The sequence below is a fragment of the Mustela nivalis genome (assembly GCF_964662115.1).
Source record: "Mustela nivalis genome assembly, chromosome: 6".
In the NCBI taxonomy this organism is placed as follows: Eukaryota; Metazoa; Chordata; class Mammalia; order Carnivora; family Mustelidae; genus Mustela; species Mustela nivalis.
The window spans coordinates 112,902,264-112,925,978 of NC_139025.1; the positions used below are offsets into that span (position 1 = coordinate 112,902,264).

The following is a 23,715-nucleotide window of genomic DNA, read 5'->3' on the forward strand; positions in this document are numbered from 1 at the left end:
AGTTCAGTCTGGCTAGTCAAACAAGAAGAAATAAAATGTAATGATTAAGGGAAACTACAATTATTCACAAAAAATTAAGATTTTTTAAATAGAAAATCTAAGATAACCTACAGATATATTATTAGAATTATTAAGTGTCAGAGCATGGCTGCTAAATATGAGATCAATGAAACAAAATCAACTGTGGTTCCATATACTGGCAACAACAGTAAGAAATCTACTTCTTTTTTAAAGGTTTTATTTCTTTATTTATTTAACAGAAAGAGAGAGAGAGAGAAACAGCAAGAGAGGGAACACAAGCAGGGAGAGTGGGTGAGGGAGAAGCAGGCTTCCCACTGAGCAGGGAGCCTGACACAGGACTCAATCCCAGAACCCTGGGATCATGACCGGAGCTAAAGGCAGACGCTCAACAACTGAGCCACCCAGGAGCCCCAGGAAATCTATTTCTGATCCAAATAATTTACAATAGCAAAAAAAAAAGAATAAAATATGACTTATATGAATTGAGAGATATGTTATATTCATATTATGCCTTCATAGTAATGCACCATGTGCATATTATATTAAAAGTTCAATATAAAAAATGTCAATTGTCTTCAAACTCAAAGATATTCCAATCAAACAGACCAGTAGGATTATTCATGAAACTTGACATGCTATTTCTAAAAAAAAATCTTTTTTTTTTTTTAAGGAAGAAAGGAAGGCTAGGGAAGAGGAAGGAAGATTGGGGTCCTCATGCTACTAATTCTTAGAACATAACAGAGATTACAGTTATTAAGGTAGTGTTATATTGGAACATAGATAGAGATCAATAAAACAGACCAGAGAGGCCAGGCACAGACCCATGCATATGTTGGTATTTAATTTGCTAGAGGGAGATACTGCCAAGGGGAGATGGAAGGACAGAAATAATCCATTCTTCAATAAATGGTGCTGGGACAATTAGCAATCCATATGAGAAAAAAAGAAAACAAATCTGGATTTCAATTTTACATACACCACAAGAAAAAATCATTTCCAAATAGATAAAACATGGGAAGAGCAACTTCAAAACTTTTGTCAGGTAACAGAAAAATATCTTCATGCCCTCAACTTTTAAAAGAAGGAGTTTCAAACAAAAACACCATAAACAATAAAGAAAACTATTGATGATTTTTACTTCTCTTCCTCAAAATATAGAAGAAACAAAAGAAATACCACTGATCAAGAGGAAAAAGAAAAAAAAAGCCTGCAATTATAATGGGCAAAGGATAAGACTATTCAGGCACTCTAAATGAGAGACAATCTCTTATCACGAAAGAAAAAAGATGAAAGGCATTCAGCCTCACTGGAAATTCATATTAAAATCTCAATGCCATATAATTTCATAGTTAAAAGACTGGCAAAAAATAAAAGGTCTGACAGTATCAGGTATCAGCAAAAATGTGAAGTTAAAGGAACTCCCAGGTAAAGCTGATAGAAATGTAATTTGGTTGTACCAAATTTTTGTATCAAGTTTTGGACAAAACTTGATGATATCTAATAAAACAAAATGAGCATAATCCTGGATTCAGCAATGCCTCTCCCAAGCTCTTCCATTGAGCACTGTTTGCCAAATACAGGTTGCAATCAACTTTTCATTGGTCAAGAAATCAATTCGGGGGCGCTTGGGTGGCTCAGTCGGATAAGCTGCTGCCTTTGGCTCAAGTCATGATCCCAGGGTCCTGGGATTGAGATCCACATCGGGTTCCCTGTTCAGTGGAGAGCCTGCTTCTCCCTCTCCCTCTGCCTGCCACTCTGCCTACTTGTTTGTGCTCTCTCTCTCTCTCTCTGTCAAATAAAAAAACAAAATCTTTTTTAAAAAAAATCAATTCAGTAGGTTGAGACCAACATCTTTGATAGAAGATCAAGGGCAGATACAGCTTCATGAAATGTCTGCTTCTATCATTTATAACGTACCCATATAAATATTTAATAGCTGAGTATTTAATAACTGGACTTTAATGTAAATTTTATTTATTACCATAGACTATGGTCTGAAAGCCACTGTCCCAGAGAAACTATTATGCCTATTCACCAAAAGACATGTACACAAATGTTATTTGTGATATTTTTTAATAATTAAAAATTGGAGGGGCGCCTGGGTGGCTCATGGGTTAAGCCTCTGCCTTCAGCTCAGGTCATGATCCCAGGATCCTGGGATTGAGCCCCGCGTCAGACTCTCTGCTCTGCGGGGAGCCTGCTTTCTCCTCTCTCTCTGCCTGCCTCTCTGCCTACTTGTAATCTTTCTCTGTCAAATAAATAAATAAAATCTTTTTTTAAAAAATTAAAAATTGGAAACACCACTGTGCATAAGTAGAATGGTTAATTACAATCATACAATGGAATGCTATATAACAATGAAAATTAGTGAGCCAGAGCTACAGATAACAAAACAGACAAATCTCAAAGCATGTTAATAAAAGCGACTTACGGAAAACATGTACAGTATGATGAACATTTAAAAGAATGTTCAAAAGCATACAAAAAAAAACAATTACTTGATATTGTTTAGGGAGGGGTACATACATATATGGAAAAGGAAACCAACATGCATTAGAATAAGCACTATACTCAGAATTGTGCTTACCTCTGCAAAGGAGGGAGGGAATGTGATGGGGGAGGGTTATACACTAGACCTTAACTATATTTGAAGGATTTTTATTTATTAAGTTGATTGGTAGATATACACACATGTTGGTAATACTATTTCCCATTCTTTTCAGACTGCCTGAAATGTTTCACAATTGTTTAAAAGGGAAAGCTACCATATAAACAAAAAGAGGCACTTGGTTTGAAATTTGTAAAATCTCCCAGAAAAAGATCAGTGACTTTAAACTACAATAAGCAAACAAGCAAACAAAAACTTTTCTACATCAAAAACAGACAAGTTTTCTGATAAGAAAATGAAGTGGGTAATGCATTTGTTTCATCTCTTCTATAAGATTTGATGGGCAAAGCAAAGAAACACACAAAATGAGTAAACCCAGGGAAATGCTAAAAACAAGAGAGTCATCTTTAAGAGACCCCACAGTTTGGATGAATTTCAGGAAGCTGGCAAGCAGACAGGATCTTACTAGTGATAACCCCAGACAAAACCACAGCTCGGAACTGGAAAGAGACATGCTGGCCGGCAGTGTCTGCAGTCCTCTCCTACAGAATGCCGTTTTATTTGGTGCTCACACTCAGAACACGTAGAGAGCAGAAGTGGACGGTGGTTAACTGTGGCTAAGCAAGTAGATGTGTAATGAAAGGTCTGTCTACTCCACTGTTCTTCCCGGAGCAGCAGCAAACCCACCCCTGCCTCAGCCCACTCCCACCCCTGTCATGCACACACACAGGCAGTGGACGGAGCAGCCGGCTGCAGAAAGCCTCAGCTGGAGCTTCAGGATCTGTTCTCTCAACAACATGAGAGCATCTGACAAGGAAGGATGGAGCACGTGGGAGTTTTAGCCATGGAGATGGCTAATAACTGCTACATTCGAACCGGAGGCAGAAAAGAATGGCAGTGTCATCCCACACAGAAGATAGTAAAGTCCTTCTATCCCCCAAATAGCCATTCTCTTATTTTGGCAATTACAGAGTGAGCCTCCCTTTTCCCTTCCACTCACTCTAAAGGGAAGCCTGCCAATGTGTGGGATTCGACAACTTACACAAATCCAGTGATCATTTTAGGGAGAGATCTTGGAGTTAAAAAGACCTGTTCAGCTGCGCAGGAGATCCAGTCACTACTTAACACAGTCGTTCATCTAAGGATTACCAGCCACTGAGGAAAATGAAAACCATGAAAGAAAAAAACAGGATGAAAGAAAAAGTGTGATAACTGACCCTAGAGAAATGAAGAGGCACTGAAGAAGGAAAAAAAAAAAAAAAAAACACCCCTCAGTTTTAAAAGTCTCTTGGCTGTTTGAGGGAAGGATGCTTTGAAAAAAAAACAAAAGTTAGATCCAGTCTTATGTAACCTTACATGTATATTCAAATTTCCCATAAATTCATATGCATGGTACCTATCATCACGATGACACCATATGCATCATATTTACTAAATCTTTGTAACTTTTAGAAGTTAATACAATTTCCTTTTCCATAGATGTTGGCTGCTGCCTAAACTATAACAGTAATGGTCAGACATAATACTCACTGGGAAATTCAGTAAGCAATTTCCTGGATACACATTATGTACTTTCCAAACGAAAGAACACAGACGGGAATATGCAAAAGTCAATAGATTTCTGTGCCCCACTCTACCAAAGCTTTTTGAGTTCTTATCATACCCAAGGTCCTGAGGATAGATCACCAGCCTGAGCCGCTCCTAGACACTCAGCAATGTAAAAGATTGACTCAATCTGGAGGTCTTTTAAAATAAACAAGCTATTTCCAATATTTAAATCCAATCTGGGGAGGGCCTGACAGAATTTAGGGGCTCTGGAATAAATTCATTTCATAGAAAAGGTTCTGAAATTATCCCAACCTCCTAGAAGATGTGAGCATTACTGAGCTCTGATTTTTCTGGGAAAACTTCAAAATGAAACCAATCTGTACAATGAGGCCTAGAGATAAGGCATCATCTGTCCCTCAACCTTTCCAAGTATACCATTTATATTACACTTAATTATTTACTAAGGAACTCAATGTCTCAAAGAAGTTAAGAGTGAGATTGTACCTTTAAAAAGAGTTAGATATTAGTTGAATGATATACAGAGAGAACCTAGTACTTTTCTATTGCATGTAAAGAAAAGAAGCTTGTTTAAAAAAAATGTTTGTTTTTATCATTAGAAGTCTTCTCAGTCTGTATCACATAATACAATCAAAAGTCCTATTTCTAGGGATGCCTGGATGGCTCAGTTTGTTAGGTGGCTGTGTTTGTCTTGGGTCATGATCCCAGGGTCCTGGGATTGAGTCCTACATCGGGCTTCTTGCTCATCGGGCTCCTTGCTCAGCCTGCTTCTCCCTCCACCTGCCACTCCCCCTGCTTGCATCTCTCTCTCTCTCTGACAATAAATAAATTTTTTAAGCTACTTCTAGTGCTCCTCGCATGTGCACAAGTACAAGATACCTGAGCATCAGGCTCTTATTTCATTGCTGAACTTGAGTAAAGCTATAAATCTAATGAAGTTTGTCTTCAGAGTTCCAAAGTGGCCTTCCTGTAGTTTTGTCCCCACAGTGGAAACTTGTTTCCTCCTGGTCACATGCCAGCTCCTGACCATGTTAACGTCTTTCTTCAGATTCAACAAACTAAAAAGGATCCTAGAAATAATCTAGCCCAAGACCCTCACTTTAGAAAAAAGTAAACTGATGCTTAGAGAGTTAACAATTTACCCAAGGTCACCCAGCTAATGAGAGATGAAGCTGTGACCAGAATAAGGTCTCTGATGCCCAATGCAATGCTTTTTCTACTATACTAGCCTGCCTCTGTCAACCCTGCAAAGGAAATGATATTTATGTATGTCTTCACAGCCCTTGGCTTCTCCTCTCTGAGCCTTTTCCCTCCTGGTACAACAATTTATCAACCTAAAGTTATCAATAACCTTCTTTCTTATTAATTCTATTACCATGATAAAACAGGAAAGAATTCACTACTCATTTATATTAGCTAATGCATTTATTGATAATACTTCTGTTTCTAATTTTACATTTATCTTCTAAAATGAAAAACACCTTAACATTTCCCAAATCAAAACATAAGGCTTAATAATTATATGCACAATTAAATTCAGAAAAGAACTGAGTTACTGTAGATTCTTACTTTACATAAAACAATACCATAACATTTATTTCATTTCCTTAGAAGAAAAGGCAGAGATCACATATCGATTCTGTTTTAATACTCACCACAAATGTGATTTGATTGTGTCGCAGGTTAAGTTCAGTTAGTGAATCCAGCCCATTGAGATTATCAACGTGACTTAAAAGGTTCCTAGCAAGATTTAAAACTCTCAAATCACACAAATGACTGACATTTTCAATTTTGGTAATCTGTTAAAAAATGAGAAAGAGATAATTAGCAAGCATTGTCATAGATATGCATGTTATAAAAACCCTAAAAATAAAATACATAGTCACTGGATTCAGTGACAGGTTTACATGAAGACAATTAAAAATGTATTTCCAGGGGCACCTGGGTGGCTCAGTCGGTTAAGCCTCTGTCTTTGGCTCACATCATGATTCCAGAGTCTCAGGATCAAGACCCACATCAGGTTCCCTGGTTGGTGGGGAGCCTGCTTCTCTCTTTGGCCCTCACCCTGCTCTCATGCTCTCATTATCTCAAATAAATAAATAAAATCTTTTAAAAAATGCATTTCCAAGTTTCTCTGTTATAGATAAGAAGTCATTTAACTTGTGAAAATTAAATAAAGGTACGTATTTTATAATTTCACCATAGTAAATATTTGCAGTAAATTTTATCAAATAGTCAATAAGTCCATCCTTGGGGCATCTCTAATTGCCAGGTCCAGATGAAAGTGACAAGAGCTAAAGGCACCTGGGTGGCTCAGTCGTTAAGCTCAGGTCATGATCTCAGGATCATGGGATTGAGCCTCACAGGGAGCCTGCTTCTCTCTCTCCAACTCCTCCTGCTTATGTTCCCTCTCTTGCTGTCTCTCCCTCTCTCTGTCAAATAAATAAATAAAATCTAAAAAAAAAAAAAAAAAAAAAAAGGTGACAAGAGCTATACATACTACTGCCAAATAAAAACTTACTGCAAGCTCAAGGCCAAAGCTCACAATATTTTGACCAAGCAAGACAGCCCTCTGAGAGAAAAAGCAAGGAAAAGGAATGCTACCACACCCTCCTTGTTCTCTCCATTTATACTGCAGGATCCTGAAAGCCGTCAAGAGTCTAAATGGAAAAGATACAACAAACTAGAATCCCAAGTGGAGATGGAGGGTGGATATTCTTTATTAGTGAAAGTGCTTAAGAGAAGAGACAGATAACGTGTAGCCAGAGTTCAATATGATAGACATTAATTGTTCAGAACAAGAGAACTTGAGTCATGGAATAGGCATGTGCACATAGTCTCTGGCCCGCAGCTGAGGAGCTCTGAGTTGCACCACAAGGTGGGGTAAGGAAAAGCTATGCCTATGAACTGATGAGAGCACAACAGGATTTTAAGCCCTGCCAGTGTAACTGCGCAAGCACAGTGCAGTGGTTCTCTAGGACACATAAGTAGGGGTCCTTGCAGGGGACTTCGTCAACCAACTACTTAAGTTAACAATGAGTCAGGTATATAACACTTTTCTTCCAAACATTAAAAAAAGTTACCACAATCACTAGAGGTTAACTTTCTCATCTGTACTATCTGCCCAGTACAGATGAGAAAAAAATCTGCAATTTTTTATTCAACATTCCAAAGCAGATGTCAGCTAAAAGTATGTTTTCTTAGATTTATAATCCAGTTTGTATGTTGTTATTGGACCTTCTCTTACATTCAAGAAATACCATCTAGATTCCATCTAGGTTCAAAAGGGAAAACCTATGTTTATTATAAACCTATGTTTATTATAAACATCTGACTATGCTTTAAAATTTGTCCTAAGATTTTGATCTAACTAATGTAAAATGAAATCAGTGAAAGCTGTCAAAGAAGAAACAAGGTTATCCATATCTGAAGATGACAGAACTACGTACAATGAGATGTGGACAAAAGCATTTCAAAACTAAATAAGTGACAGAATTTTAAATGTATGGAATCAGCAAAAAGCAAAACAGACACCATGAGAAATCAGTAATGTCATCATAAGTTTGAGAAATTCTCCTAAAATACTAAGGAAAAATGGCGGTAGGAAGAATGAGAGGCAAGATGGGGCTATGGAAGACAAACAATATAGATGTAACAAACATGAATGGAAAAGCAATATTTAAATATATAAAATAAAACTTTCCTGAGAACAGGAAAGATAAAAATATATAGAATGAAGGGGCATAATTGTTAGACGACATACATAATTAAGTCTTCCCCCTTCTGGTACTAAACCTGGGGCATTTCTTGCAGAAAACTACCTTTCTCTAATTCTTTGGTCCTAGTGGGACTGATAATTAGAATGCCGACATTGTAGGCATTGTAGAGTTACCTTTTATTTAGTTTGGTAACTCTGAAAAGGAACATTATTAATTTTAAAATATGGGTATCAAGATGTAAGTTTTAAAAAATGACTGGGGATATCGTTCAGCTTTTTGGTTTGCAATCAAATAGGGCAGAATAGTCAGCAATGTATCTGACCGAGCCTATTATGCATTGCAGTCGGGGACAAAGTCACGGGGAATGGTAAAAATTTCAGGCAAAAGGTGACGTGGGGTGAGAGTACAGCTTTTGATTAGTTAATAAACTTCACAGCAAGAAGAAATGATGGGAATGTCGGAAAGCCCAATCATACACCATACTGATCAGAGAGAGGGTCTCCAGGAGACTGCATGGCTTCTCAATACACCTAGGAAAGCTGGATACTCCAGGCTCCTCTTTATGTGTAAGAGTAACCCAGACTGCTCTGTCTGCATAAAGACAACCTTCTGAGTCAGCAATGCTGAAAGGGCAAATGTCTGCTTTCAGTCAAGCAGTCACAGAAAGGGCAAGCTCTCCCTGAAGGAAAAGATGGCCTTGAAAGAACAGATCCTTCCGGAAGCACATTTGTGTCCATGTTAAAGTAAGCTTTCACCGAGACAACGAATTCTGGAAGACCAAAACAAATCTACCTCAGAATTTGAGAGGTGACCTCTCAGATTCCTCTGTATTCTTCACTATTCAGATATAATTAATTGCTAAATCTTGATGTTTCCATTTTTTTTTAAAGATTTTATTGATTTATTTGACGAGGGAGAAAAAGCACAAGTAGGCAGAGAGGCAGGCTGAGGGAAAAGGGGAAGCCAGCTCCACAATGAGCAGGGAGACTGATGTAGGACTCGATCCCAAGACCCTGGGATCATGACCTGAGCCGAAGGCAGACACTTAACCAACTGAGTTACCCAGGTGTCCCATTGATGTTTCCACTTTTTAAATATTTATCCAATCTGTCCCCTTATTAAATCCCTATCGTTACTACTTCAGGTCAAGCCACCATCACTTTTCACAAAGATTATTGGATTAGTCTCTCAGCTGTTCTAGCTCCAGTTTAACTTTCCTCCCACTCTTTCCATCCACCAATCTATCTCCTGAACACTATTATCATTCCTCAGACAATTTCCACATCCATAAACCAATTATGTTTATTTCACAATGTACACCAAGTATCATTTTTATTTCTGATGAAAGTAAACTCTGAAAACAAAAAATATTCACTTAATTTTTTTAGGTTTTTCACTACCTGATGCTTTTTTTTTTTTTTTTTAAAGAATTGGACATTGTTTGATGTTGAATAGTTTATCTCCTGACTTTTTAGAAGCCCGAGGTGACCAATGCTATCTTTGCTTTGAAATATTCTAAATTTCTGCTGAGTGGATTTAGATATTTTGAAACAAGACGTGGATTTTCATGTAAAGCTTCCTTCTTGTAGTTATAGAGCCTTGAGAAATAATTTGTGTGGTACAAATATTTAATCTCAACACATGGAATAAGTGCAAACACAAAGCTGAAATTATATGACATAACACAGATCAGCTAACAAGGAATAGAGCATTTTTTTATCAACATAATGGTTGGTAAATAATTCCCACACATCACATATGGATCAAGTGATATGTTAGTCATATACCGGAATCCCTCAGAGATCTTGTGTAACGCCCATGAATTCTTAAAGGTGGGGGCATCTGGATGGTTTAGTTCCATTCAGGTCATGATCTCAGGGTTCTGAGATTGAGCCCTGCGTGGAGCCTTCTTAAGAATATCTCTTTTTCTCCCTCTGCCTCTCACCCCAACTCTTGCTCTAAAAAAATAAATAAAATAAAATATAATAAAAAATAAATAAATGAATTCTTAAAGGTATATTATAATGTGAAAGCTACATAAATATGTTTAATTATATATATACATTTTAAAATAAACTTGAAAAAAGTTTTACCATAAAATGCTGCAATTAGTTATGAATAGTTTTAAAAATAGTGGGCTACCAAAAAAAATGAAAAACCGTAAATAAAAAAAAATAAAAATAGTGGGCTACAAGACAGAATAGCAATTCCTCAGGTGTGGCATACAAAGCCCTCCACAATCTGGCCTTTCCTTTTCTCTCCCCTCATTTCTCACTGTTCTTCAACATATGCTAAATTCTCAAGCAGTAAAAAATACCCTGTTGTTTTTAGTCTCAGTGCTTTTGCATATGATGTTCTTTTACTGACAAACTCTTAATTCTTCTTCCCCTTCCAGCCTTACCTCACTGGGTAACTTCTCTACTAGAGTGACACTAACCAGCCTGCAGAGGTGGGCAATTCCCAGGCTACCAACATTCCTCCCATTCTGTGCACATACAGACACACACAGATGGGGCTGGGTGAGATTAGAACCTAGCAAATGTGGTCTATCTAGATGTATCAAGGTTTTCATTCATTAATTAGCTTTTCACCAAAACGATTGGGACTCACAGCTGTTAGAAAGCCTAGAGAGATCATACTGAAGTTTGCACTTGACTGACTGCAGGTGGTTCAACAGGTAGGGACTCCAGAGCACCCCAGAATGTACACTTACCACCTCAAGAGAAGCACTACCTTCTGCATGAGTATGTAGCTCATGTAGCTGGTCTTAAATAAATACATTTCAAAGACAAATATTTCAATGGAAGAGCAAAGGACCAAAAAATAGCCAAGAGGCTCTAAGAGAGAAGAAGGGGAAACATAACAAACCAGATAGAAAAATTCAGATAGACAGACATAGAGGCAGACAAAACACAAAGAGACATTATTTATACCATTTTAACTGACAAAAATTAAGAAGTATGACAATTCCAGAGCTTTGGGTGGTGGCCGCTGCTGACTCTGCCTTCCCTTCGGAGAGGGCAATGTGGTTTGGACAGCAGCCCTGGCCCCCTGTGCCCCAAGCCTGCCACTTCTTGCCTCAGTGCCCTGACGCCACAGCAGCCCAGCCAGTGGCTCAGATGCAGCCACCAAGTGTGTGGTGGTGGGAAACGTAGCTGCAGGTCAAAGTTGCCCACCACTTGGTTAAACCAATAATTCCCAGGAGAATACATCCCCACTGCCTCTGACAATTATTCTGCCAATGTTATGGTGGATGGAAAACGGGTGAATCTGGGCTTATGGGATACAGCTAGACAATATAATGATCGATTATGTCCCTTATCCTATCCACAAACAGATGTGGTCTTAATTTGCTCTTCTCTCGTGAGCCCTGCATCATTTGAAAATGTTCAAGCATGGGTACCCTAAAATATGGCACCACTGTCCCAACACCCCTTCATCCTGGTGGAGTCAAACTTGATCTCAAGGACAATAAAGACGTGATTGAGCAACTGCAGGAGAAGAAGCCGATTCCCATCACCTAGCCATGAGGTTTGACCATCGCTAAGGACATGGGTGCTGGAAAACACTAAAGTGCTTGGCTCTCACACAGTGAGGGCTCAAGACAATGTTGGATGAAGATCTTCAGGGGTTCTCTGCCCTCCTCCAGTCAAGAAGAGGAAGAGAAAATGCCTGTTGCTGTAAATGTCTGGGCGTTTCTCCTGCCCTGTCCACCTTGGAAACTATATGCTTTGCTCAAAAATGGGAGCCTTTGCACATGGTGCCAAGTTTTTGTTACAGATTACTTTTTCCATAAAACCATTTCAAATGAATCAGTCATTTTTAGGTTTTATTTGTTTAAAGTGTAAGTATTCAAACTTTCACCTTATAGTAAAATTTAGCCCTAAAATGGCAAGCTTTCTTAAAGCCTTATTTTTCAAGAGCTCCTATTCTTGCTCGGATTAAGAGTTGCCAAAATAGCTTGTGAACTAAGTTGTACTGCTGTGCTGAAAACACTAGGCATTAAGTCATTCAAGATCTCTGTCATTAAGAACAGACTGCGGGAAAACAGTAGGCAGGGTCCTCAAAAAGTTAAACATAGAGCTACCCTATGACCCAGAAATTGCACTACTCGGTATTTACCACAAAGATACAGATGTATCTTTGAAAATAGAAAGATATCCGTGAAGAGAAGGGGCATATGCACCCCAATGTTCATAGCAGCAATGGCTACAATAGCCAAACTGTGGAAGGAGCCAAGATGCCCTTCAAAAGATGGATGGATAAAAAAGATGTGGTACCTTGGAACACTGCATCAAAAACTAATGATGTATTTTACGGTGACTAACATAACACAATAAAAAAAAAAAAGATGTGGTCCATATATACAATGGAATATTACTCAGTCATCAGAAAGGATAATACCCATCATTTGCACTGATATGGATGGAACTGGAGGTGATTATGCTAAGTGAAATAAGTCAAGCAGAGAAAGACAATTATCATATGGTTTCACTCATATGTGGAACATAAGGAATAGCACGGAGGACCATTGGGGAAGGGAGGGAAAACTGAAGGGGGGCGGTAATCAGAGAGAGAGAAAAATAATGAGAGACTATAGACTCTGGGAAATAAACTGAAGGTTTCAGAGGGGAGAGGGTGGAGGGACAGGGTAGCTAGGTGATGGGTATTAAGAAGGGCACGTGTTGTGATGAGCACAGGGTGTTATCCACAACTAATGAATCACTGAACACTACATCAAAAATTAATGATGTACTCTATGGTGGCTAACTTAACATAATAAAGAAAAGACATGTTTATATCAGAAAACCTGAAAATCACAGAAAAGAATGAAGCAGAATATACAAATCTCCTAAAACCCTAACACCTAAAGATATTTTCTGGCCACATTTGGTATAGCTCATTACCAAAAAATTCTTATTTTTATTTCTTAAGAAAAAAGAAAGAAGAGACTGCAGAGTCTCAAGTTTGGAAATGCAGACACTTCCTAACTAGTTTCTGATAAGAAAGCAGCACAGCCTCCTCCATGAAATGGTGCCATCTAGCACACCAGTAACTTACCAGCCCGCATCCATTCCCTAACACTAGACTTTACATCATAACAGAAATGAGTATAAGGACTCAAAACTCTTTAGACCAATCTTTTTTATTTGGTAGTGAAATTTTTTAAAATATTTATTTTATTTTAGGGAGTGGGGGAGGGGCAGAGGGAAAAGAGAATCTCAAGCAGACTGCATTGAATATAGAGCCCCACTCGGGGTTCGATCTCACAACCTGAGCTGAAACCAAGAGTTGAATACCCAACTCACTGCACTACTCAGGCACTCCTATAGTGAGATTTTTTTTTTTTTAAAAAAAACTTAGGGTATATGCTACTACTGAGATTTTAAACAGACTTCTTACTCCACATCCCTCTGATGAAGTATCTGGTCTAGCCATGGGCGCACCGGGTGGGGTGTGTGCAGCACGGGAAGTGATCAAAGAATGAAGACAGTTATTTTGACAAAATGTGGAGGTTGATTTACACTACACTGTACACAGCATAATTAAACTGAGTAAAAGTGTCGTGGATAAAATTTTAAAAGGTTAATCTCTGTCAAATGCAGTAAGTGATGAGGAAAGATTGGTATCATCATCCTTTTAGACTTTGTCATAGACCTGCTATCCCTCCTGAAATTGGACATTTAATCTTTGAACTGGTCATTTCTATAGTTGCTAACTTAGTGCTTTTCTTATAGAATCCCTTCTTACTGTCTCCCTGTATTATAAAATCTTTCTGATAATGTATTAGAAATTTTTTTGTAGATTAGTTAAAAGTGCATTCCTGTTTCCTTGTTACTTTATTCAAAGCTAATAAGCACTTTCCTTTGTTTCCCAGTAACTAGGTACAAAAATGATGTGTTGCAACTTCACAGTTTTTGAAATATTTTAGATATTCCTAAACTATGAACTTTCTTAACATCCCTGTCTTGTCAGATCACCACCACGGTACCTCGACTAAAGCTGACCCTCCTCTTTGTCTCACCCCCCTGGACACACACTTCCTGTTGCTCTGCCTAACCATCTTCCTCTGGGTCTGTGAGGTTCTGGAAACCTGTGCTCATGCTAATGAAGTTCTGTACAACTTACATACTGGCAAGAATATAAGGTTGGACCTTCAACTACTAGAACACCATTTTTTTAAATTGACAGTTGTAGAATTGTGGGATGACTTTACATAGATATTTCACTAATGCAATTAGCAGTATGTTTTGCATGTATGACTTGATTAATCCTTGAGTCATAAAAAAAAAAGAAGGATAACAATTCCAAATGTTGAAAAGAATATGAAGCAACAGGATTTATCCTGCCTTACTGGTGGGAGTATAAACTGGCACAACCACTCTGGAAAACAATTATACCTATATATAAATATATATATATATATATATATACACACACACACACACACACACACACATCCATACACTATACCCTAGAATGCATATGATATGTGGAAGAAACCCATACAAGAATGCTCTTAGAAGTGCTATTCCTAAAAGAAAACAAACAAACAAGAGGAAACAGCCTCAAATGTCCATCAATAATAAACTGGAGAAAAAAATTTTTCATATAATCATTCCATGGAACTTACAATAGCAAAAAGGGACAAACTACAGTTACTCAATCAAAATATATTAATCTCAGTAAGCTAATCTTACTTTTATGATACCAAACTTTCCTAGACTTTTTTCCTGAAAAGAAAGAAACAAAGGGGCTTTACAATACCTGATTTCCATGAAGGTCCAGGACATCTAAGCTTTTGAGGTTCTCCAGATTTGAAATTCTCTTGATTCTGAAAAACAAAATAGAATAGAAATGGATGTATGATATTTATTGTAAATCAATACATGCTAAGGCATACATAACTCATTTTAATTTACTCTTTCTCTCCATAGATAAGTAGGCAGATATATAGAGAGCTCAGTATAGACAAATCTATATAAATATGTATGTATAGAGAGATTACATGTAATTATATATAAATATATATATATTTACGATCTCCTTCCTCAAACCAAATTGTGAGCTTCAAGAGCACAGAAATTTCAACATATTCTCTACTCTATCCCCATCAGTTATAAAAGGGACTGGAACTGAGTAGGAACCCAAGAAATATTTGTTTAATGAATAAGTAAACACATACTAACTAAATGGATGAGTTTTATGTACGAGAGTATTCAGAAGAGGATTATTTATCAGAGACTAATTAGACGCCACTTAAATGTTTTCTACTGGACCTGCTCAGTTTCTGAATACTTGGAATTTCTGATTTGCCATCTTGTGAGAAGCTTAAACTAAAAAAAAATTATCTCTAAAATGCCCTCTCTTATATCCCTAAATGATTAGGGCCCACCCATTGTCTCCCTCATTCCTATCTTTTCTGGCTACCTTACCCATCCAACTGCCTCCAACTGGACAGTTCAAACAAAACAAAACAAAAACTATTTCCCTTTTTTCCCCCTCCTACAGATCCTACTTTCTCCAACTGCCATAATTCAGTAGCGGGAAAGGAGCAATGGCAAAGAAAGGGCAGAAATGAAGCCCATGTAATCTACCTTGATCATCATCAGCCTATCACTATTTATTTCTGCTGTCAGTGCTTACTGCCTCAAAGAACCATTTCTACCTTCCTAAACGGTTCTAGAACCTGGATCATTCCTTGAAACTTCATACATGCTGATCGCCACACAAACACAATGCCAGTTTAAACTTCGAGAATTTCCATCTCCATGTGACCTAAGCCATCTTACATCATTGCCAAACCCAGAATTTTATCACTATAACCAATTTAATTCAATTGGGTGTATAAAAATATTTATCATACACCTACTATGGCCCATCACAATGTGACAACAGTTTTTCTCTCCTCTCTCTCTCTCTCACATACACACACAACCATACCACTACCCCCATCTTATCTTTTGTTCTTCCTATCCCTATTTTTCCTTAGTATTTTATTTTATTTTATTTTTTAAAGATTTTATTGGGTTTTTTCCCAGAAAGAGAGAGAGCACAAGCAGGGGGGGCAGCAGGCAGAGGGAGAAGCAGGCTCCGCACTGAGCAGGGAGCTCAACATGGGACTCAATCCCAGGACCCGGGGATCATGACCTGAGCTGAAGGCAGATGCTTAACCGACTAAGCCACCCAGGTGTCCCTTTCCTTAGTATTTTGAAAGAATTTCTCAAGTTTATCCGACACTATCAGATAGGAAAACAGACAAAACTGTTAATAAAGTTGTTCTTCACCTGCTTTACTCTTGAAATACCTAGAACAGTTGGAGAAAATTAATATACCCTAATAATATGGCTTAGGAAAGAGTGATGCTCTCTAACAGCAATCTGATCTCCCAGCTATTAGAGAGACTTATACGCAACTCCTTGATACTACCAAGCTCACATTCCCTAAAACAGTAGTTCTCAAACTTCTGTGAATATCACAATCATCTGCAGGGCTGGCTAAATTATATGTTGCTGAGCTCCCTCCAGAGTTTCTGGGACTGGGTCTAAACATTTGCATTTCTAACATGTTCCTGGGTGGTGCTGATGCGGCTGGGCCAGAGATCACATTTTGAGAATTATTATCCTTAAAATATGACCTCTTTCATCAAATCTCAACTTTCCTTTCATATGACTTTCATGATGACGAACTCACCTACTTAGAAAATACTAAAGCATATTCTAAGGAAATAACCAGAGACGCAGACAAAGATTTATGGATGAGGATAGTTATTGCAGCATTATCACAGCAAAAAAAAAAAAAAAAAAAAAAAAAGAGAGAGGGACATGATGTAAATGTCTAACACATGGAAAATATTAAATAAGTTATTACACATCTGTCTATATTACATAACACTTAAAATATATTTTCAAAAATGTGTTTTTTCAAAGAACATTTAATGATATGGGAAGATGTAAATAATAAAATATATTCAAGTGAAAAACACATGGTATAAAAACCAATTTTATAAACTATGATATGGTGAGTATAGAAGAAAGAGTGCTGGGGTCTGGGTGGTTCAGTGGATTAAAGACTCTGCCTTCGGCTTAGGTCATGATCTCAGAGTCCTGGGATCAAGTCCCACATAGGGCTCCCTGCTCAGCAGAGTCTGCTTCTCCTTCTACCCCTTCCCTCTGCTTATGATCTCTCTCTCTCTCAAATAAATAAAATCTTTGAGAAAGAAGAAAGAGTACAACTCAGCATAGATAACCAAAATTTGGAAATAAGGCAAAGGAGTGAGTGCATGTCCTTTCAGTTCATATCAAAGCACTGTGAACAAGCCTATCTAAGGATCATCTAACTATTTACTAGTGATTATAGCCCAAACTCTGTAATGTTATATACCAACATTACATAATAATTACATTGGCCTGTAATTACATTTGTCTGAGAATTTTACTTTTAACATTTTGAAAATTATACATGGGGGATAGAGACTGTCTCAGCCTAAAGTTTTCTGATTTGGAGGATCAATGCATTATGTTTCTGTATCAGAAACTGGGCAGTTTTAAGGTACTTCAATCATAGAGACCTTCATGTACAGTAAGTTTTCCCACAGAATTCCACCAGGGCCTCACATACCGTTAAGCTATCCAGTAAAAACTACCTATATATTGGGACTTCAAGCATTCTTTTAGCTTTGACACATAGTGGCTATATTATTCTCACTTAAGATTTGGATTGCCCAGGAAAGGGCATAGGGAAAAAAATAGGTAAGTCACTTGGTGTCAGTGAAACCCAAGACCAACCAAACATCTTGGTGTCTTGTCTTCATGAACTACCTTTACCATAGATTCCTTCCCTATCCCCAGCACCTGAAATGACCTAAGAAAAAGATCCAGTTCTAAAGAATTCAGAGGCAGATGAAGGTATCAGTTGGCCAGGAGACCACTGGTCAGATTAGGTATTGATCTGAGGAACCTGCTAAATCCTAGTCAGTTCTCAATATGACCTGAAAGATGTTTTTTAAAAAAAAAGTTCTCCCATTAAATGGACTAAAATTAGGAAAAGACAAGCTCACCAATCACACCAGCACTTACAGACCCCCAGGCATGCATCAGAAACCCTCTGCAGGCTACATTATGACAATGAGACCTGCATAAGGACCCCACTGCAGAATCTATATGAAGGCTAGGCTTTTCAGGTGTTAGAGACAAATCCTTAAGTGGAAACCTTCAAAAAAGCAACCAGAAAGGAATATGGAATCCCAGAGCCTGGTGGAGATTTTGGATCTATAGTTCTGGGTGATCAGAAAAAAATGCAAAGAAGTTCTGCCTGTTAGTCTGTGATCCTGAGGGCTCCAGAAGCTCTCACAAGGACAAACAGGAACACAGAAAGCAGAAGAGTGAGATGGCAAGAACTTCAGCAGCACAGTGGTACAGAGGGGCTGGGTGTTCTTCGGTAACAACGTAAACCTCACATACAGAACATGAGCACAGGTGTTCTAGCTTTGGGATAGAAATCTTTGTTGGAGCTGCTTGAACTTGGAGGAATATGGTAGCCCTGGATATTAACATCTGGTTCCACTGTCTTGGACTAAAGATGGTGCTGCTTTGCAAAGTGAGAGGGAGAAAACTTCCTGGACTCGCCCAGCAGGGGGCAACAGTTCATCCTAGAGGAACCTGGGGAGACAGGGTAGCAAATGAGCTCCTCTCTTCTGGAGCATTTCTCAGCTAGATTTGCCTGAAGTTCACTAAAGGTCTGCCTCAGGTTAGATTTGGATCTTCAAAGCTCACAGAGCTGACCCAGGAACAGGAGGTAGATTTGCATTGTTCTGATACTTCAGAAATACGCATTTGGGGAGAATATGGAAACTTGTTTTTCTGACTTTCTTTTTTATTCGAGCACACTAACAGCTCTAAAATTGCTGAAAGGTTGTTTTCTTTATGTGAAAAATAAAGTAAAATATGACCAAACACAAACAAAACAAACAAAAAGATGAAGTAGAATGAGGAAGAAGAGACTGCATTAGATTGCTTTTACTTGACCAAGGCAAGGATAGAGAAAACAGCATTAGGTCCCTTAGACTTGGAGAAGCAAAGAGAACTCTGGCAAGGTCATAAGCTCAGATGGACTGGTGTCCTTGAGCCACAAATTATTATTTTTTTTTCAAGAGGTTTTTTTTTTTTTTAAGATTTTATTTATTTATTTGACAGAGATCACAAGTAGACAGAGAGGCAGGCAGAGAGAGAGGAGAAAGCAGGCTCCCCGCTGAGCAGAGAGCCTGATGTGGGGCTCGATCCCAGGACGCTGGGATCATGACCTGAGCCGAAGGCAGAGGCTTTAACCCACTGAGCCACCCAGGCGCCCAGAGCCACAAATTATTTTTAAAAAAACTTTAAAAGGCTATTTCCAAGAAGCCTGAGAAGCTGCAAAGTAGAAGCAGGAAGAAAAGTAGACTGAGAGTTGAGTTAAAACACTGGGACCCAGGAGAAGCTCTTAGATACTATGTTTAAAACTAGCAAAGGAGAGGAGCACCTGGGTGGCTCAGTGGGTCAAAGCCTCTGCCTTCGGCTCAGGTCACAATCCCAGGGTCCTGGGATCAAGCCCTGCATCGGGCTCTCTGCTCCGAGACTGCTTCCTCCTCTCTCTCTGCCTGCCTCTCTGCCTACTTGTGATCTCGGTCTGTCAAATAAATAAATAAAATCTTTAAAAAAAAAAAAAAACTAGCAAAGGAGATTAAAAATGCTACAAGGAAATACTCCAGGCCTGAAAAGAAGGCATAAACGCAACTGTGCTAAAGAATAAATATAAACAAATAAAAACCTCCAAAGATCAGGAACTAGTTAAGAAATCTGTGGGAGAGAGAACAGGGAGAGAGAACAGGGAGCAGCACCTTGAAGGTAATGCTTTAAATGTATGAAAAGCTGACTTCTTACTTACTAAATTGCCCCACTGGGGTACTCCTACGGTGTACAGTTTATACACATCTAACCTTGCAAAGTCCCTTTACATCTCCATTTCTTCATCTATGAAATGAGAGAACTGGTCTCTGAGGGTCAATTATGCTCTAAGACTCCATACTCCTATAATTTCCCCAAATTCCCTCCAGCTACCATAATGCTCAGTTTAACGCTTGAACCAAGGATAGCTGATAAACTACATTGCTGGGAACTTTCAAGAAACCACAGGGAACAGATAAGAGCGTAGGATTCTGGGGCATGATCTTGGAAAAAGTTCCTTATGTTACCACTGGCCAGTGAGAATAAAGAGGAAATTCAAGATCCATGCTATCAGTGAGGAGATGGGAGGGAGTGGAACTGAGGATAATACTGGGGATAATACCGTATCTAAAATTCATCATTTGAGAATATAAAAATCATTTTTGGAGTTCACTAAATAGTCCTTCTTTGTAGACACAAAGCCATCCAGCAAAACAGAATGGAGAGAAAACTCATAGACGAGTATCAAGGAAATTAGTCAAAAATTGTGTAATTGCACTACATAATAGAGCCTTACAAAAAGAACTGAGCAAGTTCATATAGGATGTAATATTAAATATATACCAAAAACACCATCTGAACAGGAATTAATCAGTGATGTGACAAACATGAAATACCAAATATCTACCCCAGCCAAGCACTGGGAGGAACCATAGGTGAAACACACATAAGCCTAAAGTGAGTACACACACTTACAAGATAGCCCAAGAAAACATAAAGTTAAGGTCAAAGTCTGCTATTTACTTCCACCTAAGATATGGCACTGGGAAGCAATGGAAATAATAAAATACATATTCAATAAATATTATTTGGTTTGACTCTCAAATTGAATCTCATAAAATAAATATGGCTGAATCTTAATTCATTCAAATAATCTTACCAAATTTTAGTCAATTTATATCTTTTTTCAATCTATCAGTTTCTTAAGAGTATCTAAACACCAGAAGTCTCAACATTAGCTCTAAGTAAATAAACAAATCTATTATTCTATAAAGATTACCTGTTTTTCCCCAGCAGAAGGACACGGAGGGATCTCAGAGTAGAAAGCCCACTGATTTCTTCAATTTGGTTATCATATAAATCCAAGAATATTAGCCTCTGTAGATTAGAAATATTTTGGATCCGAGTTATAAAATTGTGTTGGAAGTTCAACAAACGAAGGTGTTCTTCTCCATCAATGATAGGACACACAGTCAGCTTTTGCCTAGAAAACATTTTAAAAAGTGAATAAAGTTTCAATGTGACAACATGCTTCCTCTTTTTATTACAAATATTATTAATAGTATATTTGTGCTCCCACACTGTTAGGAGAAAAAAAGATGAAAAGCACCACTTCTTGCCTCCAGGAACTGAGTATCCTAGACCTAATTGTAAATCATTTCTATTAAAGACAATATACTTCAACAAGGGCAATTATGAAAATTAAGTCTAAGCTCTCATTTTATTAAAAAAAATCTCCAATATAGATTACTTCACATAAAATTGGCTTAACATCACAAAACACTCAATGTAACTACCTTCTGAAAATTGAAATTATTCAAAGAGCCATGTCACATAACGCAATAGAAGCCCTTGCCATCAAGTCACTGATACAAAGACTGCCCAGGCAACTAAGTCACTGGAGAAAAAAACCACAACAATTTATACCCAGGTCTCTCACAAAATAAGACTCTTAAGCTGGATGACATGTTAGGAAAAGCGAGAAATTCAGCCACTTACAGTTCACTTTGATGGAAACAATTTTACCCTGAAATCCATTAATAGGAAGGCAGTCCTTATAACACATATTCCCAGAAGCTTAGATTTTAAGAATGTTTACATGTTCAACATTAACTTTAGACTTTTCGGAACAGTTAGTATGCTATAGGATAGGATGAAACCTTACTAATATAAGCTTTCAGCTATATCTGAAACACTAAAGCCTCTATTATGCAAAAAGTTATGTCTTACATGTGAAGTAAATACGTAGAGGGCTCTAAGAATTCCACTATTATAATGGCCAGAGAGGAGTGATTCCACTCTGAGGTTTTCAACAGTGTGCAAGGAAAAGGTCGCTGCTTTGATCAGTGTGTGGACAACTCTAATGGAGAGGCTGACTAGAACTATTTTCTTTTAGTAAAAATCAAGCAAATATAACCTTTAAAGACAATTAATCAGAATTCTACAAGCATGAGTGAATTTGTGAATGGGATCAGAATCGTCCTCATTTATAGAGAAAATGTGATTAGAACAAAGAAACGACTGAATACAAACGGTTGACAAAGATACGATGTTTAAAAACACAGACCCTGGAAAAAATTGGTTTATAATAGAAGAAAAAGTAAAACATAATGGACAATAGTTGAATTGTTTTAATGTGTACTTAGTATTTAGAATTCATTTCATGCATTCAATACTATCACATTTCTTCCTTCTCTTATAACTTATAAATTAATATATGACAAGTATTCTAGTTTAAAATTTATATATTTATCAGCTTAGACAAAAACTTTGTCTCATTTTTCCTGCTTCAGTCTTCCTGTTACTCAATTAAACTTACCAATACCCCCAGCTTCTAGCTCATCCAATTTCTGAGTCAATCATCACCGAGAACAGAAAATAAATAATCTCGGACCTCCCTCTCATATAAGTTACTATAGCTTGAAATAAAGTCACTTTCTCAGATTCTAAATCGAGTGACTAAGACCCAAGTCTCACTTGTCTTGAAACTCGACTTAGTTGGGTGACTAAGACCCAAGCTCACTTGTCCACCTCCTGAACCCCTAAGTTCCTGCCATGTAGTAAAATAAGCAAACACACACACACACAATGAGCCAGAGCTTTCTCAGGGCAGGGGCAGTATTCTGGCTACAAAATCCCTGAGTTGCTACACTTCGGCCCTAATACCAGATGTATATTGGACAATACCTGTGCCTCTGTATTTCCTACTTGATGCTGAAACACCAATACTACGAAACTGTCCTGAGAGTTAGCGCCCTCTGCTCCGCCTACAATACAACACACTGCACCCTCGAGAGAGATTTTCCCAACTATACACAAAGATGGTCTAAGACAATTCACTGTCAGGTGTGCAATGCTAATGTAAGAAGTTTGCTTAACAATTTGTTCTTGAATGGGGGTGCCTTGGTGGCTCACTCGGTTAAGCATTTGCCTTAGGCTCAGATCATGATCCTGGAGTCCCAGGATCAAGCCCCATTGTACAGCTCTGGAGAGTCTGCTTCTTCCCCTCGCTCTGCCCCTGCTCCACTTCTCTTTCTCTTGCTCACTCTTTGTCTCTCAAATAAATAAATAAAATATTCAAACAAACACTGCTCTTGGAAAGGCACTGCTAAGCTAAAGGTATGCATAACAGTGATGGTTTTCCTAGACTGGTTATAGCACTAAGATAGGATAGGGATGTTCATCCACCATTCTATTGTCAGGGGCTTCTTAGATTTATTTTAGTTTTATTTTTTATTTACATTCAATTTAGGTAACATACAGCATATTATTAGTTTCAGGGACAGAATTTAGTGATTCATTAGTCTTATATAACAGCCAGGGCTCATTATATCAAGTGTCCTCCTTAATGCCCATCAGTCAATTACCCCTGCCCCCCACCAACCTCCCCTCCAGCAGCCCTCAGTTTGTTTGTTCTCTATAATTAAGAGTCTCTTAATGGTTTGTCTCCTTCTCTGTTTTCCTCTTATTTTATTTTTCTTTCCCTTCCCCTATGTTCATCTGTTTCATTTCCTAAATCCCACATAGGAGTGAAACCATATGGTATTTGTCTTTCTCTGACTGACTTATTTGGCTTAGCATAATACATTTTAGTTCCATT

General features: G+C 38.0%; 1 protein-coding gene and 1 pseudogene across 4 annotated transcripts in view; one reads left to right on the top strand and one right to left on the bottom strand.

Moving 5' to 3' along the window:
- The window catches only part of LRRC49 (leucine rich repeat containing 49), a 160,380-nt gene that overhangs the window by 126,498 nt on the left and 10,167 nt on the right, over positions 1-23,715 (bottom strand). For all 3 annotated transcript variants that reach the window (XM_082733857.1, XM_082733856.1, XM_082733858.1), the window contains 3 exons: positions 20,896-21,099; positions 14,683-14,749; positions 5,851-5,994 (listed from right to left, as the gene is read on the bottom strand). In XM_082733857.1, the coding sequence (XP_082589983.1) occupies positions 5,851-5,994; positions 14,683-14,749; positions 20,896-21,099 (415 nt within the window). The remainder of the gene's footprint in view (positions 1-5,850; positions 5,995-14,682; positions 14,750-20,895; positions 21,100-23,715) is intronic.
- On the top strand, positions 11,110-11,598 carry LOC309867552 (ras-related C3 botulinum toxin substrate 1 pseudogene; annotated as a pseudogene). Its single transcript has one exon. The product of its transcript is annotated as a ras-related C3 botulinum toxin substrate 1 pseudogene (transcript).